Consider the following 23,484-nt stretch of genomic DNA (forward strand, 5'->3'; position numbering starts at 1 on the left):
ATTTATCTCATGAGGCCCTGAGCTTGGAGGAATTACTGACCCAGAACAGCTTCTGCAGGACAAAGTGTGTCTGTGAGAGGACAGCCACATGTTTTATTTCAAACTGTTCCTGTGATGCTTTCAAAAAAGATGAATCGTCTGCTCTTCAATCCTTCAATCCTTATCTGACAAATGATGCATCATTTTTCATCATTTGTCATGATCTCAGTCAGCATGAGTACGCCATTTCAACTCTTTGGGGTTCCAATTTATATTTAGTTAATAAATAACATCTTTAAACTCCTAATAATTCATATTGGTAGCTTACAATTTGTCACCAAAAGGTTGATTCTGCTCATCTGGACGTAGCGTTTTCAGTGGGAGAAACGTTTCGTCACTCATCACTTATTTAAGCTACTATCGTCAGTGTACGCACACACGAGAAAAATAAAGGAGACACAACAAGCAGGGTCGGTGTGTCGCGTTCTGCTGGATAAAATGCTGAGCATGTGGCACAGCTATATTACATTAAATATGGATTATAAAACCTACACATATCCACATATGTAAAGACATCCTCGCAGACATGTGGAGATAGAAATAAATGAATTATGCATGGTTTAACTTTAAAACAACGTAAACAGCCACATTAATGGTTTTTCAATAGAGGAAAAAAATAAAAGAAAGAAGAGGAAGAAGCTTAACATTTCTCACTGCACATTATTAGGTGTGGGATTACCGGGAGATCCAGAGACTGCACCAGCTGAGGGTTTCTCCTGTAAAATAACATTTGAAAGCTATAAATAGCTGAGAATGAACTGTTTGCTGCGTCTGACCCGCAGAGCTGCAGCTGAGCTGCAGTGAAGTCAAGTGGAGGACGATCCGCGGTGGCATGTGGGCTGAAGCAGTGTTTAAAGGGACCAAAAGAATCCCTGAGAGATCTCTGAGGGTTTAAATGAGTCTCTGGATTGGAGGGAATCACACACCCAAAGCCCATCCACGAGCATTAAACATTGAATGAGGGATTAAAAAAAGATCCGGAAGCCTTCCCTGTCTCCCTTCTCTCTCACGTCATCCTCACTGCTGCTTCCTCACCCATACCCAGGCCCTTATGTAAGCATGGCCGACACTCTGGGTCAACATCTTCTGCAGCTGAAGCTTTTCTGTTTGCAGCTCTTGGCTGCTCAGAAATGTGTGGATGGATTTTATTTGGTCAGAGCTCTAATCAGCACTTTTCTTTATTCATTTATTACTTTCATCTTATGATAGGTTTAGAAACAGTTAAAAGATGATGTTAACCTAGCTTTATTCGTTTTTGAAAAATATGTACTTAATAGTTAAGTGGTTAACCAACAAATACCATCCATCCATTTTCTGCTGCTTTCTTGGGGCGTGGGGATATAAGACACAGCGCTCACTGGTCCTCTCTCAGCTTCCCAGGACAACCAAGGATGCAATGTCTCCTTCCCATATGAAGGAGCTCCCCGCCCCCGACGGTGTCCCTAGGGAGTTGCTTTGGGACTCCAGGGTATATGATCTATTGTTACAGGCCTAGAATTTCAAGGCACGGCCAATTGGAGGATCAGACAAAGCGCCTCTTCTTTTTGCTGATGATGTGGTTCTGTTAGCTCCATCAAGCTGTGACCTGCAGCCTGCACCGGGGTAGTTTGTAGCCGAAGGTGAAGTAGCTTGAATGAAAATTGCACCTCGGGTCAGTTGGTGCCCATATCACAGGCCTGCTTCATTTTTAGAATAATTTATAATAATAAATCAAACTCAAAAAACCCAGACCTAAACATTTACATGATGAGGTACATGAGGAAACTATTTTGTTTGGGTCAGTTTATTTATTTGCCCCAACAATTTTGCTGTGATTTTGTGCCTTAAAAATAAAATTACTCTACTTTAGAGATGCTTCTCATGTTAGTGCAAAGCACAAGCCCTCCTGTCCATGTATATAGGACAGAGGCAGATGTGTTAGAGCTTTGTTTTGGGTCTCCTCAGAAAACGGTTCCTTCCCCTGCTCCTCAGCCTCCTCCTGATGATGTAGTTCAGCTTTATTTCCTGGTGAAGACGATCATTTAAAACAGAGCCCAACAGGATCGATGTCATCATTTCTTTTAGCAAAAATATGTTTGATTCAGATCTACACAGATTAAAAAGCATGATTATTTGTGGTTTTGTAACATAGTTCTATAGTTGTTGTAGTATCTCCTCCAGTGCTCTGTTACTATTCTGGATCAGTTTCCCTAACAAATGTGTTGCTTTGCTTTAAAGGAAGTCATTTTTCGGTGGTCTTTAGATCAGATCAGTGTCTAAGCCGAGTGACTGATCCACAGCTGGAGCGCGACGTCCCGCAGGCCCTTTAAATCCAGCTGTTTTTGTTTACGCGGAGCTGTTGGTATGTGCCCAGAATGCATCATCAGGCAGAGAAGCATTAGTCATGTTTCCTGCAGGTCTCACCTGACTCTAAAATGTAATAAGCTCAGGTGACCTGAAGGCATCAGCGACACAGAGACGGGTTCAGCTTGTGGTCACTGTCATCATCGAGGGATTTCTATTTTCTTCTCATTGTCTGATATTACTCTGACATTTTTTACACATGCAGATTTTTTTCATGCAGCAAAAACTTTAAACGTCACTTCTGTTTATGTATTTGTGAAAATGGGACACCAAGGAAAGGCTTTGAAGGACATGCATGGATTGGTGAAATTAGAAGTTAGACTTTACTTTTTGTTACAAATTAAGGAGAAAATATTGTGTATAAGTGTTATTAGGTGATATTTCTGATCACTGTCTGGTCTGGGCACGCCGGCTGAGCTAACATCTTTTAAAGATGACAATCAGGATAAGCTGACGATGTATGTTTCTGCATGCCAGCAGACGCGAAGGTTTCACTTACAGCAGCCTAACAACCGGTCTGGCAAATGATGGAGCAGCAGCCTGTCATTAACTGCTCCGCTCATGTGCTGTGTTATGAAGTCTGCATTCAGCTGGTGATGGAAAGTGTTACCCTGCACACGCTGAGTGCTCAAATACAGGTTATTGAGATTCCTGCTAGGAAACAGTGAACGGGATTCTTCTGTCATACTGCATGTGACAACCACAAAGCAGCTTCTATTGTGCAGCTAGCTTCTGTTAGGTTTCTGTCAAGTTTGTTTCCTGAGTTTTGTATTAATGAAACTTTATGGTGTTTGTTTGAGACGCTGCTGGTGTAAGCTGGTTCACAAAATATAATACAGATGCATCACAGATACGCTGTCTGTGCCTCTAAAGTGAGAGAGTTTGGTTGTAATTTGACAAAAATTTAATTCACAGGACAGTAAAAAAAACATTTTCTATGACTTTACATACAAAAACATGTCAATTCAAGTTTTAGGTTTTTCATTTAGCACAAAGAGCAGGTCATTTTGTGTGATCCAGGCTGTGTAAATGATTCAGGGAGTAACTGTGTAAGACTCATTTAAACTTTAGATTCTTTAAACTGAGTACTCTGCAAACCCTGAACGCTGATCTAGTTGAATTGACCCTGCATGCTCCCTGTGCTGTTTACGTGCATTTAACTACACATTTCAGCTCTGCAGACCTCAACTGTGATTGGTCTGTGAGTGAGTGGCTGTAGCTTCAGAGACAGAGCAGGTCATCTATTAGTTAAAAGGTTGGTAGTTTGATCCCTGGCGGCTCCAGTCTGCATGCCAAATATTCTTGGGCAAGATAGTAACCCTGAGCTGCTCTGATGCAGTCGTCGGAGTGTGAATGTTACACAGAAAGCACAACCATAGGAAAAAGGCATGCTGTGTAAAGCACTTACAGTTTTTTCTGAATGCTTAAACCCTAACTGTGATTCCTGTAGCACAATCTCTAAAACTATTCAGACTTATAGCAAAACCACTCACTGAGTTTGCAAAACTAAAAGCACAAAAACTGCTTTGCACTCAGTTTGCAATTTTGTAACACACACTTTGCAAAACTGTAGGCACAATTCACTGCACAACACTCAATTACCAAATTTCCAACACACTCCTAGCAAAAGTATACACATGTATGGCTATCATTAACACTAATTTGCCAACTGTCTGGCACACTTTCACATGTGAAAACTTCTTTAGATAATTAGTTCACTTTGCAATCAGCCTAAGCACTATAATACAGGTAAGCTGTGTGTGCGGAGTACAATGGAGGGAGCAGAAAGAGTGAGAAGTAGAGGAGGCCGAGGAAGAGGACGTGGAGGTGAAGAAGTAGGATGAAGAGGACGACAAGGACAAGGAGGAGCAAGAGGAAGACGAGGAGGGGGGAGAGGAAGATGAGGAGGGGGGAGAGGAAGGGTAGGAAGAGTAAGAAATAGAATTGCTGATGACATCAGAGCTACAATAGTGGACCATGTAATCATATGCCAATGAGAAACACACCAATACCATTGATGTAAAAATACTGAAATTGTTACTTTACAGAATTGCTAGATGACCAGATGCTGGGGCAGAGGAAGCATGTTCACTGCAGACCAAGTAACCCATATAGTCATTATGGTGATTGCAAATAATCCTATACTTGGAAATAAACACTTGTGTTTGTTTTGATGTGTTTGAATAAACACCAGTACTTGAAGTTTGGATCCCTCTATGCTTATGGATCTATGACAGAAGTATGAGCTCAAACTGACATAGCCTACCTTGTGCACAGAGAAAGCAAAAGCCAGATGTGTTTTGTATTCATACCATCAGTGTGCAGTTGGCGCATTGTGTGCTTAGTAGATGATGGCTTGTGTGTACTGTTTGATACGGAAACACCATTTTTACGAAGGTGTGAAGAGTTAATCTCGCTGTGTTTGCTTTTGCAAGAGAACTACAATGTTTTGATTATTGGGTGACAGGTTTTCTTATTTGTGTGAAGAGTTTTGCAAAATTAGCAAATAGTTACAAAAAATGTGCTTAAGCAATCAGAAAAAACTGTAAGTAGAGTAGAATTAGAAGAACCAGAATGTATTCAGCTTGCTCAGTATGCCAGTCTGTGTATACTTCTCTCCATCCTTTATTCCTGTAAAAGTAAGTTCTGTTCTTTCATATTTTAGCGCCAACATGAACTTTTGAGCTTCAGCAGAGGGATGCAGGCTCACCAGCAAGTACAAATACAAAAAATACTGAATGCTGCCCACTACAGCAGCTGTTCACTGCAAAGGTGTGGGTTACTCTGGAGTCTGACAGAAGTGTGCCGGTTTCATCTGTTTATGCCACTTCTCTGTTTCACACCACAGACAAATATGCCCATAAATATTTTGACCAATGCTAAATGCTACTGCAACAACAACAAAGAAAGAGGACAGTACATCAGAGTTATTACAGAGTCTCTGTGGCAAATGAGGAGGAGGAGGGCAGGAACACATTTCCTCCTGCCTTCAGCTGAAGGAGTGAAGAGTATAATTAGATTTGGAGCTTGTATATTGATCAGGAAGGACTGTGTTAATGGAGCCAGGATGTTAGCAGCAGCTTCCTGTTGGCTCTAATACAATCCAGCGCCAGCTGCTGAGAGAGCCCAGGACTGACTGTGTCGCAATACCAAAACTTGTCATGTATTTCAGCTGTATTTGAAATACAGACTTTAGATTTACAGTTTTTTACAGACGCTAGGACACATTTCTCAATACTTAGGTCACGTTTGCAAAACTCCTCACACAGTGAGCACAACAGAAGTCTATGTGGGCTAAACTGAGGACCAGTTATCATTGTTTTGGCACAAAATGCATTCAATGACTACATCTCTCAAATTTCATGAATTATCTTCTCACTCAGACACAACAACTGCCAAAAATCTTTGTACGTACAGGACATTTTGCATGTGCTTACATACTGTTTTCAAAACTGTTAAACTTATGGCCAAAACAATAACACAATGCAAAACTTGAAAAGACAGCAAAATCCAACAGCAATATTTTATTGAAACATATTTTAAATCTAAAAATGCAGTTTAACCAGCCACAGCTGATTCTCATTGTAGATGAACATCTACACAGGTGTTACTCCTTCAGTCTTTCAACTCCTTCAATTCTGGCAGCCAGAAGATTCTTTCCTAGGTGTGTTGCCCTAGATGACATAAGATGTGATGTGGATGAGAATCTGTGGCCAAATGGAGAAGACCGAGTAGATTAGCATTACTATTGTATGTGTATCAGTGGATGGTGTGTATACAAATTCTTGTATTTTGGGATTACTTAGTGCAAAAAAATAAAAATACATAAACAAATATTAACAAATTCTGCATGATGTCTGATTCATTCCAGTAACATATATTGAAATTATAAACAGAGATGTGTCCTTGTTTTACACAAGAAAACGCTGTGTAATGCTACATGTTGTTAGTGTTTTTTAGGTCATTGTTTTGTGGGTGACAAAGTGTGTTTGTCGGCTGTCAACCTTTGCTAGTGTTCTGGAAGAATGAGTTTATTTGAGACCTGAATGAAGTGTTTTGGTAGTTGTAGTGCATTTTGAATGTGAAATGAACTGCTTTGCCAAGCTGAAGGTCAGTTAGGAGGATTGTGTGAAGAGTTTTGCAAAAGTGACCTAAGTATTGAGAAATGTGTCCTAGCGTCTGTAAAAAACTGTAAACTCTGGGGATTACAGTTTTTTCTGAATGCTTAAACCCTAACTGTGATTCCTGTAGCACAATCTCTAAAACTATTCAGACTTATAGCAAAACCACTCACTGAGTTTGCAAAACTGTCTGGCACACTTTCACATGTGAAAACTTTTTTAGATAATTCGTTCACTTTGCAATCAGCCTAAGCACTATAATACAGGTAAGCTGTGTGTGCGGAGTACAATGGAGGGAGCAGAAAGAGTGAGAAGAAGAGGAGGCCGAGGAAGAGGACGTGGAGGTGAAGAAGTAGGATGAAGAGGACGACAAGGACAAGGAGGAGCAAGAGGAAGATGAGGAGGGGGGAGAGGAAAATGAGGAGGGGGGAGAGGAAAATGAGGAGGGGGGAGAGGAAGGGTAGGAAGAGTAAGAAATAGAATTACTGATGACATCAGAGCTACAATAGTGGACCATGTAATCAACCGTGGAGTGACCCAGAGGGTAGCTGGCCAACGGGTCCAGCCTAACTCGAGCCGCTACACTGTAGCAAGCACCATAAGGACATCTTGAAATGAGAATCGGTTAGTTGTGTGCTTAGTAGATGATGGCTTGTGTGTACTGTTTGATACGGAAACACCACTTTTACGAAGGTGTGAAGAGTTAGTCTAGCTGTGTTTGCTTTTGCAAGAGAACTACAATGTTTTGATGATTGGGTGACAGGTTTTCTTATTTGTGTGAAGAGTTTTGCAAAATTAGCCAATAGTTACAAAAAATGTGCTTAAGCAATCAGAAAAAACTGTAATCATCAGAGCTCTCTAACCAGTTACACCCTGAATGCAGCAGAGACGACAGCACAGTGAGACGAGTTGAGCTTTATTTTGACACGATAGCAAAGCTACTTCTCTCCTCTCACTCTCCATTTTTTTCACCAAGTCTCCAGATCTGGGTCATTTTAAAATAACCCAGGAGTCGCAAAGGCTCGGTGACACGTTCGACAGCTGTGAGCGTCTAACAACCTCAAGCCTGCTTCTTTCAGCTGTTTGTGTTAGCAGATACTCTCTGAGCAAAACGACACGGCACGATGCTCTGCATGCTTCTTCTCTTCTCTGCATCAAGGAGACAGATACTCACTCAAAGGACCTTTCAATGACTCACTTTACATGTTTAAATATCTGTCTTTCTGATTGGTCAAAACCTGCAACTCACTGTGGACATGCCATTGTTCGCTTAAGGTTCAATAAAGGTTACGATCTGTACTGGAAACCTGATTTTTATTATGTTCAAAGGTCGAGTAGCTTCAACTGCATCTGTGTGCGTCTAAATAACAGTCGCTTGCAGCTAAAGTGAAAATTTGCTGAGCACTGATTTTATTCACAAATCTCGAGGTTTGATGCTTTTTTTGAAATGATGTTTTAATATTGGCTTCAGACATTAAAAAATGGTAATCTCTGTCAAAGTCAATTCATTCTGTGAATATTGTGTAAAACAGTAACAATAAAACCATATTTATGTACTTGCATTACTTATGCTGTGTTATTACTCAACATTTAGAGTATGAAAGCAAAACTGACACTCTGTGTGTGTGTGTGTGTGTGTGTGTGTGTGTGTGTGTGTGTGTGTGTGTGTGTGTGTGTGTGTGTGTACTCCTTCAGTGTCTCAGATGGTGATTGAGGAGGTGAGTGTTCTGCAGACTCAGCTGGAGATCGAGAAGTCGTGTCGGGAGAATGCAGAGGCCCTGGCCACAAAGGTTGCACGCAAACACGCACACACACACACACACACACACACACACACATACGCTGCTCAATAATCAATGCTAAGATTAGAATTATCAGGGCTCAGCTGGCAGTATCAGGAGGAGTGAGTCAGGATGACTGTGCACAGAGACGATTTGACTACATTATCTGTGTGCATTAATGCCTCCACTGCAACAGCTGTGTGGTTACATTAATGATGTAGTAATATGTCTAAAATACTTAGAACAGGTACAGCGATGATGGTGAACAATTATACAGTTTAAAGGTACGGAACAGATTTTCATGTTGATAAAAGTACTAATAATGCCTTAAAGTGCTGTCACTTTCTATCATTTCTTCCACAAACTGTTTGTCTCTCGCCTCCTGTTGCCGATTTAGTTTCTGAATAAATGAACTGATCGTTTGTCCAGTGTGACGCCTGACATACATGATGCCTGCCCAGATTATTATTATTGACTAAAAATAAGTTCTAAAAGACAAAAAAACAACAACAAATCATCATCACAGAGCATTAGAAACATCTCAACTCATAAAATAAAAGCAACGTAACCTGTCAGACCAACTAATGTTGTAAATGAAAAGAAAATAATCCAGACCAGAGCAAAAATTATTATTAAAATCTATTAAAATCTAAATGCAGTAAACAGGAAATGTGTGCTTCAGGATTGATCCCGGTAGTTTGTGATCTATGATTTCTGTGGCTTTAATCTCACTGAGCTGCTCTTACTGTCGACCCCTGTAACCTCTGACCTGCAGCTGAACTGTGAGAACAGGAAGCTGAAGTACCCGAGTCTGACGTCACGGCCGTGTTTGGACGAGCTGCTCCCCAGCATCTCCGACTGCATCGCGCTGGAGGCCGACGCAGACGCAGCAGACACGGGAGACTGCAGCCCCGACGTCTTCACGCAGTACCATCAGCAGGTTAAAGGTACAGCTCACCAAATGAGGTTCACCTTCCACAAACAGCAGGAACGTGTTCTGGAACAACGTTTTTGTCACGGATTCATTTTTACTCATTCATTCTTGCTAATAATATATTTTTAAATCACTGCACTTGATGAGTTTTCCAATACACTCCATAATTCAGCTGCTAATCTGAATAAATGAATATACTTCACTGTGTTTGCTCAGAGCTGAGGGAGACAGTGAACAGCTTGTTGGAGGAGAAGAAGAATTTTGTCTGTCAGATTCATGACCAGCAGCAAAGGATAGAAGAGCTGATTACACAGGTGAATACTGCACAGCACAAACATTACTCTTTGTGACATCATGGGTCACGTGATTAGTTTGTTTCTGGAAACATTTTTTCAGTCCAAACCTTTCTCTTATCATACAAGCTTAAACTGTGGGTCAGTGTCTCAATAGTCATGAAGATTTCATAAATAAAAATAGAAAGAGAAATAAAGTTTTTGTTTTTAAGACGTTTTCTGTGTGTTTGCTCTTCCACTGCGAGCAGTCAGAGAAAGATCAGACCGAGATGAAGCAGCTTCGTGAAACAGTCGAGCAGCAAAGCAAAACCATCAAGAGATTTAACAGAGGTGAGTCGAAATAAACTGCAGGCAAAGAGCAACTTAATGCAAAGCAGAGAGCTGGAGTAAAAGCACAAGTAACCTCATTCAGCATCACATTTATGCTGCTATGCTAATAACTCCAAACCCTTAGTGTAACATCAGTGCCTTTCTAAACATGCCCCCCCCTGTATCTGCAGTCTCCATGATGGCAGCTCAGGAGTACGAGGGAATGAAGGAGCAGCTCGACTTGGAGCAGAGCCTCCGAGTCAAAGCTGAAACTTATGCACACGAGGTAAAGAGTGAGTCACAGAAATGCGGCTGTACAGTCAAACACCTAAAGAAGCTTAAAATCTGCCTTTTCCTGTTTGTCTTGGCAGAGCAGAAATTTGAAATATGATTCATGGTGGAATCAAACACTGCTTCCAGTTTTCCAGCTGGCAAACACAATGACTAATCTTTCACTACGTTAATACATAAAAGCCATGCTTGCTGCTGCGGCTGCTGTCTCACCACAGCTGCAGAACTTAATCTTCATATTTTGCATAATCGGCATTTGAGAGTTTCTCCAATTCGTCGAGAGCACTTTGTGACTCCCACAGTTTTCTAAAGTCATTCATTCTGATAATCCAAGCTGAGCTTTGCTGCTGCTAGCTTCAGTGATAAACAGTGAACTGTGTTTCTGTGCTTGTAACTGATGTGTGTGTTAATATTGGTGAAATGTCCTGAATCTGGTTTTTACTGATCTGAAAAGTGAACAGTCTGTGGGATTAAAGCAGATTCTGTGCTGGTTTGTTTAGAGTAAAGATTCACAGACGGGCATTTCCTTCTCTCTTTCTAAAACTTCCTTTGTTCCCATTATCCTCATTATCGTCCTCGGTTTTCTGCAGATGCTGGTGAAGCAGAAGGAGGCCAACAGGCAAAGCATGCTGCTGCTGCAGAGTGCTGAGCCCAGCGTTCAGCTACTCAAAGCCCTTGAAGACGTTGCTGCTGTCACCAAAACCCTGGAGGAGGAGCGACTGCAGCATCAGCAGAAGGTAAAATATGAAGCCTCTTCTTCTGCAGCCTTAATTTCACTGCCAAGAAGGCGGAGTTTCTACTGCTGGAGCTGTGTGAATATATCCTGAAACAAGCAAATATGATCATCGTGCAAGGATAATAGCAGAGGTGTGATTTTGTTGTGTTTACCTGTGAAATCATGTAGAGCAGTTAAATAATACTCTCAGTCAAAGCGGTGAGTGAGAGCTGTGCCTGTGCTGAAATATTTCCGCTGTGCTGAAAGAGTTTAAATATCTAAATTAAAATTTTATATTATTTTTCTTGTGTGTCTTGTTGTGGTTTCACTTCCGGGCTTTGCATTTTGTCTCTAGTTCCTTTTCTGATCTTCTCCACCCTCATTGGCTCCATCTGTTCTCAGTTCCTTCTGTAGTCCTGCCTCGGTGCTTCCTGGAGATTCTGCTTTTCTGGACATTTTGGAATTTTTGTTTTGATTTTTAAATGAGTTAAATCGGTTTAGCACTGAAGCTTGCTCTTTGCTAATACTCTTCTTTGGTTTGCATGTTGATCAGACAGTCCAATATATACCAATAAACAGAAAATATGCACATAGTCTGAAATGACACAGTCTACAGTACTACATATTTCTTGTAACATATTTCACACCGGTCCCATCATGACCTTGACTGAAGGAAAAATAAATACTGAAGGAGGACATGCAGAGGGTTGGTGTGACAGAGGAGGATGTTGGGATAGGGTGTGATGGAGGAAGCTGTGGCGACCCCTAAAGGGAGCAGCTGGAAGAAGAAGAAGGTTGTTAAAGGTTGAGTTTTACAGTTTTTTCTGAATGCTTAAACCCTAACTGTGATTCCTGTAGCACAATCTCTAAAACTATTCAGACTTATAGCAAAACCACTCACTGAGTTTGCAAAACTAAAAGCACAAAAACTGCTTTGCACTCAGTTTGCAATTTTGTAACACACACTTTGCAAAACTGTAGGCACAATTCACTGCACAACACTCAATTACCAAATTTCCAACACACTCCTAGCAAAAGTATACACATGTATGGCTATCATTAACACTAATTTGCCAACTGTCTGGCACACTTTCACATGTGAAAACTTCTTTAGATAATTAGTTCACTTTGCAATCAGCCTAAGCACTATAATACAGGTAAGCTGTGTGTGCGGAGTACAATGGAGGGAGCAGAAAGAGTGAGAAGAAGAGGAGGCCGAGGAAGAGGACGTGGAGGTGAAGAAGTAGGATGAAGAGGACGACAAGGACAAGGAGGAGCAAGAGGAAGATGAGGAGGAGCAAGAGGAAGATGAGGAGGGGGGAGAGGAAGATGAGGAGGGGGGAGAGGAAGGGTAGGAAGAGTAAGAAATAGAATTGCTGATGACATCAGAGCTACAATAGTGGACCATGTAATCAACAGGGAATGACCCTGAGGGTAGCTGGCCAACGGGTCCAGCCTAACTCGAGCCGCTACACTGTAGCAAGTACCATAAGGACATCTTGAAATGAGAATCGGTTAGTACAGTCACTTCGCACAAAGATTTGTAGCACTGCCATATGCCAATGAGAAACACACCAATACCATTGATGTAAAAATACTGAAATTGTTACTTTACAGAATTGCTAGATGACCAGATGCTGGGGGCAGAGGAAGCATGTTCACTGCAGACCAAGTAACCCATAGAGTCATTATGGTGATTGCAAATAATCCTATACTTGGAAATAAACACTTGTGTTTGTTTTGATGTGTTTGAATAAACACCAGTACTTGAAGTTTGGATCCCTCTATGCTTATGGATCTATGACAGAAGTATGAGCTCAAACTGACATAGCCTACCTTGTGCACAGAGAAAGCAAAAGCCAGATGTGTTTTGTATTCATACCATCAGTGTGCAGTTGGCGCATTGTGTGCTTAGTAGATGATGGCTTGTGTGTACTGTTTGATACGGAAACACCATTTTTACGAAGGTGTGAAGAGTTAATCTAGCTGTGTTTGCTTTTGCAAGAGAACTACAATGTTTTGATTATTGGGTGACAGGTTTTCTTATTTGTGTGAAGAGTTTTGCAAAATTAGCCAATAGTTACAAAAAATGTGCTTAAGCAATCAGAAAAAACTGTAAAACCCTCAGTAATCCAAAGCAAGAGTACATGTAGTATAATAACTCAGGTAATTAGACTTTTAGTTTTGCTTCAACAGTTGGTGACATTCTGCAGGTATCATAGTGTTATGGTTCAAAATATTGGGGATGGAGACGAGAAAAAACCACAATAACAACACTGGTCCGGCCGGGTTAAGTCAAACGATGATTTTAATGAACACACGCGTGGGAGATGGACACCGTATGCAGACAGCCTCAGATCTCAAAATGGTGGAGCATTGCTCAAACTCTTATAGCCTCTGGTTCTCCCACCTTATCATAAAAGCCTAAACATTCACATGCTTTCTCTCACACAGCGCCTAAGCTACGACCTTGGCTCCCTGTTTATCTGCTCCTGCTGAGATGGGGCAGAAAACTCCAGTATATTCTGTTCTCTTCTAATCAGACAAATAAGGCGATGACTCTCTGCAAACAGTATTTCTTATAACATCATAAAACAATATCATTCATCCACAATAAATCAGCAGTCTAATGTAATGCAAATCAGTTTAACGAATGCAATAGTTATCAGCTTCTTCTAATTCAGGAGAATACTGCAAACTAAAACTACATAATAATTCACAATCTTTAATTAGGGGTATAACATGGCATAAAATAATATTATAATCTAACAATAGGTGAAGCTGGTCCTTTACTTTTTAGTTATTCCTTGATGAGATGCGGTGGTCATGTGATTTAATGGGTCTGATGGCCTTTCATCCAGTGCTGCATGCTTGGAAAGCCTTCAGTCTGGTAACGGTGCTTCTGTGTAGCTTGTTCTGAATCATGTGCTACGCCTGTGTGTAGGTGCAGAACCTGGAGGAACAGCTGGAGCAGAACCGTGTGAAGACACAGCTAGAGGCTCTGCAGAGGCAGCTGGAGCTGCTGGAGGTGGACAAGAAGGAGGCGGAGGGACGACTGGAGCAGGCACTGAAGAAGAACGAGGAGCTGGAGGAAAAAGGTGGGTGGAGGTGGAGACGCACACACATTAAGAGTGTCCCATAGAGAATATATACAGGAGGTGCACTTCACCAAGTCCTCAGGTGAGCATTAAAATAGAAGTTTAACATTAAAAGGAGACAGGAGACACACAGCATAGCAACAGAAAAAAACTATCTGTGATTGGCTGGCAAGAGTCTGCCTAAACAAACTGAGTGTAACACAGTGAAGTAGATTGTTGCTTTTGTAGGAAGACGTGATGAAGCTAAAGATAGAACAAACACTTCCTCTCAGACCTGTGGGCGAGTCTCTTCTTTCAAAGGACAGAATAATATTTCAGCTGCATGAAAACTGGAGTCCTGTTAAAACTGGGATCAGTGAAGCCTCATGCTGCTACATGTTATTTATGCACCAATACTTTTCCAGCCAATGTGGCATGTGTCAATTGACCCAGTTTTAGTGCTCAGATCAAGCTGCACCAGAATCAGACCGCTTCAACCTTCTGTTTTCCATTTTTGTTCCTAATAAAATGGACGTGCTGATGAATATGCAGAGGATTAGCAGGGGTGGACTCAATAACTCTGCACACCCACAGATTCCTCATTTTGTCAGCTGACCTTGTGTGTTGATTAAAACTTTAATATCATTGTGAGCCTAGTATAGAACACTGGAGGTGAAGGGAGGCTGTATTTACTGAATTGTGCCCACTGTGATCTTCTGGAATGAAAGTTTTCCACATTATAGATGAAAAAATTTGTTAAAATAGGAAAAGGGAATAACATACAGCAGCAGGCAGGCTGAATGGTAATCTGAGGCACCGATCAGGTCCCACACTCTGACATACAGAGAAAGACCCCACAGCTTTTAAACACAGAAGCAGGTGCCATGAGATGAGGTTCAGATAATTCTTGTATTCAAGTAAAATGTCACAAACTCACTGAAGCTGAATATGAGAGACAATAATACAAATATTAACTGTTTAAGTCTGGTTTAACTCGAGTTTTTGTCTGACCTGCTCCCTGACTGGCTTTTATATTCATCCTCCATCTTTCCTTTGGACCGGGCAGCTTGTCTGTGTCTGTGTAGAGAAGCAGGTGGATGCTGCTGAAAGAGACGGACAGTCTGTGGGTGAGAGTCCTGCCTGCTGAGAGGATCCTGGGAGTTAATCAGCTCATTCCTGCTCTTTATGATATCACTGTTCAAGCTCACAGCAGGTCAACACGGCTGTGAGTCCACCGAGGGTTAGGTTAACTGCTCGGTCCCTAATGCAGTTAGCAAAGTAATCAATAATTTCTATGTTAGCTTTGAGTCTCTTTCAAGCACTTTTTCCTGAATCTTCTACAGACGAGGAGCAAGTAAACGAACTGCAGCAGACTGATTAATGAGAAATAATCTACATTTATAATTCACATTAAGCAAAACTAAGTAAAAATAAAATATCCATGGTACAGTCAATGTTTTACGGTTTTTAGTGATTTTCTATTGTAGTATAATGTGAGGAGGAAACAGCTGACCCGACGGCTGATTAAATAAGAGGGTTACAGGTCTCGGTGCTTCGTGGCTCCTGTGTTTATTCCTCTGCTGATGCAGAAAGAAACAGGATGACTCCAGCCTCACAACACTGTCTGATACTCGTAAATGGGTCACATGATGTCAGGGCTAAAACCAGCAACCAATGACAACAGTTAAAAACATGACCAGATCCTGCTCTCTGAGTTTAGGAAGGAGCTTCAATGAAAGAAAATCATCATTCGAGCAGCTGAGAGGATTTTTAACCGCTCACGTTTTCTTCTCTCCAGTTCACGAGCTCCAGGAGGCCCAGAAAAAAATCGCCATGACAACCAGCACAGACCCTCCTCCTCCTGCACCTGGGGTCGCGCCGCCTCCCGCCCCTCCTCCACAGCCACCGCCACCCCCTCCTCCTCCCCCTCCCCCTCCACCTCCGCCTCCGCCCTCCAGATGTAACCCCCTCAGGTGAGAGACCAGCGTTTGTCTCGGCCAATCAGAAAGTCTGGCTGCCAGTGAGGGCAAACACATGAATAAATAAATAAATATTAAGAGAAGGACTTAAAATCACGTATTTATTTTCCCGTATCTGATACTGAGAGTAACAACAATCTGATAAAAAGCTGATATGGATTTTCTTTCATATGTGAGATAAACATGTCGCTGAAGCTGTAATAGGAAGTAAATTTGACTATTTGCAAATAAGTCTGACCTCGTGATTTTTCTTTTGTTTCTTGGTTTTTCATTTTGAATCATTTTGCCTGTTTCTCAGCTCTCTGATAGCCATCATGAGGAAATCTTCCAAAGGTTCCAAAGCCTCCGTGAAGGCTGAGCAGCCTCCTGGTGGGTTTCACCACACTGTTTTATATTCATGTATTGATAGACAGAATGTTATTGTTATTATTTATCATGATTGTTATGGTCAGCAGCGTGTTCTCAGCCAAAGCCAGCCTCAGAAATAAATGATAACGCTACGTTAATCCAGTAGGTGTAATTTGGGTTTGTCTCCCTCTGGCTGTCCAGCTGCTGCTGAAGGTGTGGATGACGTGAAAGTGAAGGCAGTGAACGAGATGATGGAGCGGATCAAACATGGCGTCGTCCTGCGGCCCGTCAAGAGTCAGGACACCAAGGTGAGACGGAGCACTGCACGCTGAGAGGCGTAACCCTAACCCTTTTTTTTCACAGCTAAATTTGAAAAACAAGGACACGACTGGAGTTACGAGTGCAGATGTGAACTCCAGTTTAAACCAGTAAATGTGCTGAGCTGCATTTCCAGCATGACGAGGCACAGACATGCGTCACCTGTCAGGAATAACAGGCGTTTGTGTGTCTTTGCGGTCGACCTGCCTCCGTTTCTGTCACTTGTTTTCTTCTCTTTGTTGTTGTTTTGTGTCCTTTGTGTGTCTCTTCTTTAGTCTTATATGAAGCCAACGACGAAGCTTGGGTCATTGTTGTTGGGGCTTTTGTCTCTGTGGGTATTTTTAGAAACACTGACACCCCTCCATTGATTCCCAAATATATAAATGGATGTAGAAACACCTGAGCTTGATCTATCAGCTGGTAAAGGCTGTGAGGTGAAGTCTCTGACAGGAACCACATATAATCTGATCGTTCATTTTTTTTATCATTTCCTGCTCACTTTAATATGTAAAGAAAAAAGATCACAGTATTTACTATAGTGTATTTTAATGCTCCAGAATGTGAGTGAAGCATACACTCTATAAGAAGACGCATTTGCTCATCACCATTTTAAACTAATTGTCAAACGGGTTCTTTTGTTGTCAGCTTCCATTGATTTGTTTTACCTTCAACAAGAGTAAGAGATTAAATGTCACAAATATGAGCTGTAAAAAATCAATCTGTACTTCCTGATTCATCCTTCCTGTTTTATCTCAGCTCGTTGTTCATGTGAAAATGAATCCGGGTGTCTGTTAATACTTTCAGGGCTGTTTTTTCTCGTGCAGTCTGAAAGCACTCTGCCTGATTACTGTCCTCTCTTTCCTCTCCATGTTTCTTCTTCTTTGTGCTGCTGCAGAGGATAGCAGTAAAAGTGAGTCAAGTCACAGTTGCTCTCTGGGCTTTCCAGAGAGACTAACACACACACACACACACACACACACACACACTGCAGGTCCTCTTCCAGTCACTAAAACATGTCACTTTAACGTCCATTGTTAAGCACTTCATGGCCCGGACACCATGTGCCTGCTCAGTTACTAGAAGCTTCTTCCCCTTTTCCATGATTCTCTGCTAGTGAGGCTGCACAGATCTGTCGGTGGAACATGAAGGTCATGAAGGTCAAGTGTGATGTTTCTGTTTTTGCTCCAGCAGCCTCCAACCTGTGAGGAGAAACAGCAGGAGAGCGCCATGGAGGAACTGAAAGGCATCCTGGTAAAACGGGCTTATGTTGGCTTTACTGCAGCGTGTTAAATGTTGTTAAATGTGAAAAGAGAATATTCAGACAAACTGCATGGATCTTCCTGTGTACACTGGAGATGTCAAGAGGAGAAATAAGTGCATTGCCCCCTGGTGGGCGGTGCGCATCGTAAGCTCTGACCCCACGAATACGCCAGGCTTAAGATGGTGCTTGTTTCCATCAGACCTGCTGCAGGGTGTTTGAAGATTGATCTGGACGTGGTTTTCTGCGAACAGTGCCGGGTTTCTGTTTCGCTGAACCAAGTTGCTCAGAGCAGACAAAGAGCAGAGGAGGCCAGACACGGAAGCAACGCAAAACATCAGGTTAACTGTGAAAATACGAGAAACTGCATGAAGGATAATTCAAAACTCCCCCAGAGACAGACCTCGTGTCATTCAATACATTCAGCCCTCCCACTCGAGTGGGAGGGACACTAAACAGCCCACCAAGGAGGTTGTAGCTCTGAGCAGTTGTGTGATCACTCTGACTCAATGTCTCAGCCTCGTGTTTCCAGCACACCCTCACGACACGTTTGGGTGCGTCGAGACTGGAGCATCTTCCCCCACCACCTGATCGTGCCGGGTGCACTTATGAACACTCTGGTGCTCAAACAAAGTTTTTGTTAAAGGCAACCTGTGACTAGCACAGAGGTCTCAGGTTCAGCTGACTGACACTGTAACAATGTCTAAATGTAGTATTTATGTTTTCTGGACCTGACAGTTAGGATTGTGCAGTAGGATCAGTTGTAGCATCGCTGGTTGGAAACAATTTGTTTTCAGATTAAAAAACTATACTTCCTGCAGTAATGTGTGTACTCCTCCAGGAGACGGTGAAGAGGAGCCCCAGCCGAGGCTCGCAGGAGTCGGGACCGTCACCTCCCGGAAAGAAGGACAGCGAGCTGGAGGTCATCCTGAGACGCCGACGCAACAAGGCGGGCGAGGCCGGCTCAGGAGGTAGCAACCTGTCACCAAGCAGCTCATCAGTGTTGCGTCAGCAGCTATTTTCATTAATTATATACAATAAAACATTTAGTCTTTAGAAATATTGAAAATCATTATCAAAAGTGCCAACAAGGACCTCAAAGAGCCGCCATAGTGTTGGTCAGGATACTGTCACTAAAAGTTCTACTATTGTTGTTTTTTACTGAAGTAAAAGTATTTAAGTATAATCAGGATAATATGAATATAAGATCTTAATAAAAGCTTAATGAACAAAAGTCGTTCCAAACTGCTGTGTCAGTTTGTGTCCAGCAGAGGGCGCACTGCGCACACAGGACAAACACTTCTGCTCTGCTTTCCTCGCATTGATTGACCCGTTTGGCAAAAAGAGCCACAACCTTCTGATTTTAAGTGTGCAGAGTATTTGAGCTGGATAAATATTCATCTACAAAACTTCTAATTTCTAAAAAAAAAAAACAATGACACAAAGAAGAGCGAGCAGTAAGCAGTAGGATGTAGTTTGAGTAGGAGAAAAAGTTCAAGGAAGATAAAAACAGTGTTAAAAAGCAAATAAAAATAAAATAAAGATGAATAGAAATTCAATACATGCAGTCAGAGAATATAAAGCCACAGATGAAACTAACATCTACCCTCTATTATCAGACATCTGACATTCTTTCTTCTAAATAAAAGTTCTGTACCATTTTTTTAAGACAGACTCATGTAAAAACCTGCTTTTTGGTTTTTGTCTGTCTCTTTGATAACCAGATGAGGGCCGTATGAGCCACGTCTCATCTTCTGACAGCCTGAATGGAAGGCGAACCAGCAGCGACTCCGGCAAAGATCCAGAAGGGCCCGGCGGGCTGAGTGCCCCGTCTGACCCAGCAGGGCCCAGGCTTAGCCCAGAGAGACGGGGGTCGGGCTCGGGGCCGGTCGTAGCCCGGAGGAAGAGCTCGGACACGGGCAAGGAGAGGAGGTCCTGCAGCTCTCTATCTGAGAAAGAAACAGCCGAGTCTCCAGTCAGCAACGGCTGCATAAACAGGTGAAGCGACACTCATCACAAGCATGCCCTCCATCCCGTCCTAATACTTTCTGACCCGGGTGGAGACGCCATCAGTATCCCTGGAAGTTCATGTATCTAATCTAAAAACCTTTGCATGTGTAAAACAAACACAGAAAAGAATATTTGAAGTCATGCAGTCAAGAAGGAGGCTATGTAGTTAGCTGCAGTTTTAGAGTCCAGGTTCCAGCACAAGGTTGATGCTGACCTGGTCTCCACAGATTACAGTGATCGCTGCGTCTCGGCTGTTCTCGGTCTCTTACATGTTGCTTGCTGTCTCTGCTCCACAGTGTCAAGGAGGATCAAATCAAGTCAAACGGAGTCGACCATGCAGTGCCCGGTGATGATGCAGACGCCGCCCTCTGCGACAGCTCAATCAACGGCAGCGCAGACGCAGAGTGCTAGGATGGACTCTGAGTATCTTCGGTTTGTGCGTTTATTGACAAAAGAGTGATGAGATCAGGTGATTTGCAGAGTGTTTGCCTTTTGTTTACTGTGTCAGATCAAAAATGGAAACGTTGACTTTGTTGTACTTTTGTATTTATGTTTTTTTTGGATTTACACTAACCGACTAACAACTCGCTCGGATGAAGATGCGCAGGTAACAGAGCAGTAAGAGCTAATGCACTGGTGACTTTATGAAAAAAGCAGGGCTCAGATAAGGGGAGGTGATCAGCCATTGTAGAAACTCCAGCTGCACAAAGACCGACTGTATCTGCTGCTCCATACGTACCACATGAGGCTAACGTGCTCACATTCAATAAAACTGACACTCGGATTTTTGTAGCTACTTCTAAAAACACCAAAAAGTCTCAAAGGAGCCAAAAGAACAGCGTTAGTGCACTGTTGGCTTTTCTACAACGGCTTTTATCGGCCGCTCGCTTCTCTGATGATTTTTGACAATAAACCTGTGGATCCAGGAGGAAGGATGGGCTGCACTGTACAAGGGAAGCTGCACTATTTTTGCACAAATACTCAGTTTTCTTCAGACACTTTGACTTGTATAAAGACTGCAAAGCTTTAGGTTGATTTAGTTCTATTTGATGCACAAAGATTCTGCTCAGCGTCACTTTGTGTAATCAGCAGGAATGCGCTGTACTGTTATAGAGCCCAATTCTCTGGCTTCTCCTGCCTTGCCTCCACGTCCTGTAATTTTTCTCCTGGTTAAGTTAGACCTGTGCTGCAGCTGGCATCCTCGGTGGCGCGAGCATAACTGGTTTTTCTCTGTTTATAACCTGCAGTTGCAAATAGTGGAGAAACGCTCTTCTTCTGCTGCTTTCAAACAAACGAAACACTTTGTCATGGGTTGCTTTTGAGATGTGCACCACAGATTCTGCTGTGTTCTCCGGCAAACCAAGCAATACCAAATGTACCAACAGACAGATGATTGCAGTTTTAAAAGCGTGTTTTTTGGTAATGTGGGGATGTTAAAATCGAAGCTTCTTTTCAGACATGTTGTAGTCAATGATGAAAGCATTGGATGTTTCAGAAAGTTCCAGATGAAGTAAATGAACAGTTTAGTTTTGTTGTGCTGCTTTCAGCTTCCTGCAGCTGCCTGCAGCTCCACCTGTCCAGGCGTTTACCTGAGTATGAGCTCGGGCTGATGAAAACACCTGGGAGTCATTTTTATAGACAGGGTTTAAAAAAAACAAACGCTTCCTGCCTTCTCACACCTTTCAGTCCAGGTGTGTCGTCATAAGTCATGCAAGGTGAGAAGGGGGGAAACACAGAAGTGACATGTGACTGATATTTCAGGTTTAGAGGAACACGACACAAGCTTTTTAAAGATACATGTCACAGAAATGTTCTCAGGGTCCATGGGTCAGACCTTCATCAAACCTACTTTAGGGGCCTCAGTGAGAAAACGATGAGGAAAAATGAGCTAAGAATAGAAGTGCTTTGGAGGAATTAGGGTGCTTGTGTACTTTTTCTACCTCTCCATACACCTGCATCTAAACCTCAACATCCTGAGTTATAGTCTGTGGCGTGAAAACTCATGAGATCGTGTCATAGTCCACCAGAGACGAGATGTCTTCCTCCACTGAATCAGCACTGAGTCCAGAGACCTGTGTGCACGTGTCCTGAAACACCGCCCTCGTTCCTCACCAGAACAGTTGACTTTTATTTTGTAGGGCTTGCTGTCTTTACATCGCTTTCCTGGCACGTGCCCGCAACATTAAAACATTTTTTCACGAGTATGCAAAGACGCAAGGCACATTTATGTGACGCTTTCACTGCTTGTCATCTTTTCTTAAAACACAGAATCACATTTAAAAAGTGCATTTTGTTCCGTCCATTCGGTGTGTTTTACTCTAGTGCAAAAGGACCACACACTCGACATCAGAAGCTGCCTCAGGCCTGAATATTATGCATATTGAGGCCTTGCACAGGCCTCCGGATGGCAGGGGAGTCCCCCTGCAGATGGTGCAGGTTTTGGGTCCTCGCATCGATTGCTTAGTTGGTAACCAAGTGGCTTCTTAACCGAGGGATATACCATATTTGACAGAGATGGGGTGACTAGATATTGTGTGTGTTTGAGATATAAATGGAGTGTTGGTTTTTTTTAAACATCACTTTAAATAAATTGGAATTCAAATAAAACGAGAGATTTCTGTCTTTATTTCAACAATGAATTTGGAAACTTGCATTGGTTACATCATTGAAAGATATAATGAATGTGTGCCGAGTCAAAGATCACATGTGTGGTAATATGAACATATAGCATTACTTTGAGTGACAGCGTTACTGCCACTGAATCTTAAAGTCATAGACCAACATCTGATATATGTCAGAAAAGATGATGTAAAGTTCAAAGGGCATAAAAATCTCCCCCTGCACAATCAGTGGATTTATTTTTGTACTCAAACCTATCACGCTGTTGATGTTCACGTAGGCCTATGTGCAAAGAACTGCTGTATTTTCTTTAGAAAATGAGAGATAGTAAAGCATTTTTTTCTGCATGAATTTACAAAAGGAAGGAAAAAATTGAAGAAAATAAAAGCAAAATATTTCACAATGATTTACCTAAAAGCAGATCGTGCCACTTCTTTCCAGTTCTTCCACAAATAGTCACAAAAAAAACTTTGATGTATAGATTAACCCACTTTAAACTGTATGATAAAACTATCAGCTGTAGCACATTAAATGCACATAGGCTGCAAACCAGACTGTTTCTAATTTGACTGATTAAACATGCAGTGTGTTGTGCATGGATTGTGTCATGTTATGCATTCCACATTATTAATAATGATAGAAACAATACAATGAAGCTGAAGTACTTTTTGTTTTCTGGGATTTAAACTGAAGATCACTGACTGAGCTCTGAACTGTTTCATATTTTACTGTCATACAGAAACGAGGATCTGACAGTTTGTAAATGATGGATGATGCTCATTCTAAATTTCTTAAATAGCCCATTTCCCCAAAGCTCAACGAAACCTGTTTAAATTCATTCATAAGGTTTATGCAGCTGAAATTTCTTCAAGGTGAAGTCTGGCTTTATGTTTTTCTTGTGTTGGTTTTAGTTGTTAGAAAATGCATATCAATTCAAATAAATGATGTCACAGTTTGAGATTTCTTATATATTCTTTTAAATGGATAACTTTAACTTTTCTGTTTCTAATTTGACTGATTAATCATTCTTATGAGCAATATCCTGCAAT

At 41.9% G+C, this 23,484-nt stretch overlaps 1 protein-coding gene across 6 annotated transcripts in view; it reads left to right on the forward strand.

The window, feature by feature from the left end:
* Positions 1 to 22,423, forward strand: part of shtn3 (shootin 3) — a 32,959-nt gene extending 10,536 nt beyond the window's left edge. For 3 of the 6 annotated variants that reach the window (XM_086304761.1, XM_086304768.1, XM_086304797.1), the window contains 15 exons: positions 8,199 to 8,293; positions 9,060 to 9,231; positions 9,435 to 9,532; positions 9,760 to 9,841; positions 10,012 to 10,106; positions 10,702 to 10,848; positions 13,771 to 13,924; positions 15,702 to 15,876; positions 16,181 to 16,251; positions 16,432 to 16,538; positions 17,444 to 17,458; positions 17,737 to 17,799; positions 18,648 to 18,777; positions 19,531 to 19,804; positions 20,113 to 22,423. In XM_086304761.1, coding sequence (XP_086160887.1) covers positions 8,199 to 8,293; positions 9,060 to 9,231; positions 9,435 to 9,532; positions 9,760 to 9,841; positions 10,012 to 10,106; positions 10,702 to 10,848; positions 13,771 to 13,924; positions 15,702 to 15,876; positions 16,181 to 16,251; positions 16,432 to 16,538; positions 17,444 to 17,458; positions 17,737 to 17,799; positions 18,648 to 18,777; positions 19,531 to 19,804; positions 20,113 to 20,227 — 1,793 coding nt within the window. In that variant the 3' untranslated portion in view covers positions 20,228 to 22,423. The remainder of the gene's footprint in view (positions 1 to 8,198; positions 8,294 to 9,059; positions 9,232 to 9,434; positions 9,533 to 9,759; positions 9,842 to 10,011; positions 10,107 to 10,701; positions 10,849 to 13,770; positions 13,925 to 15,701; positions 15,877 to 16,180; positions 16,252 to 16,431; positions 16,539 to 17,443; positions 17,459 to 17,736; positions 17,800 to 18,647; positions 18,778 to 19,530; positions 19,805 to 20,112) is intronic. The other 3 variants (XM_086304775.1, XM_086304780.1, XM_086304789.1) reach the window with 3 other exon arrangements.
* The last annotated feature ends 1,061 nt before the right edge of the window (positions 22,424 to 23,484 follow it).

Source organism: Aulonocara sp. 'chitande type north' Nkhata Bay, linkage group LG2 (genome assembly GCF_057382095.1).
Source record: "Aulonocara sp. 'chitande type north' Nkhata Bay isolate Kocher_YH1m ecotype deep benthic linkage group LG2, A_spYH_male_GT1.1, whole genome shotgun sequence".
Classification (NCBI taxonomy): Eukaryota; Metazoa; Chordata; class Actinopteri; order Cichliformes; family Cichlidae; genus Aulonocara; species Aulonocara sp. 'chitande type north' Nkhata Bay.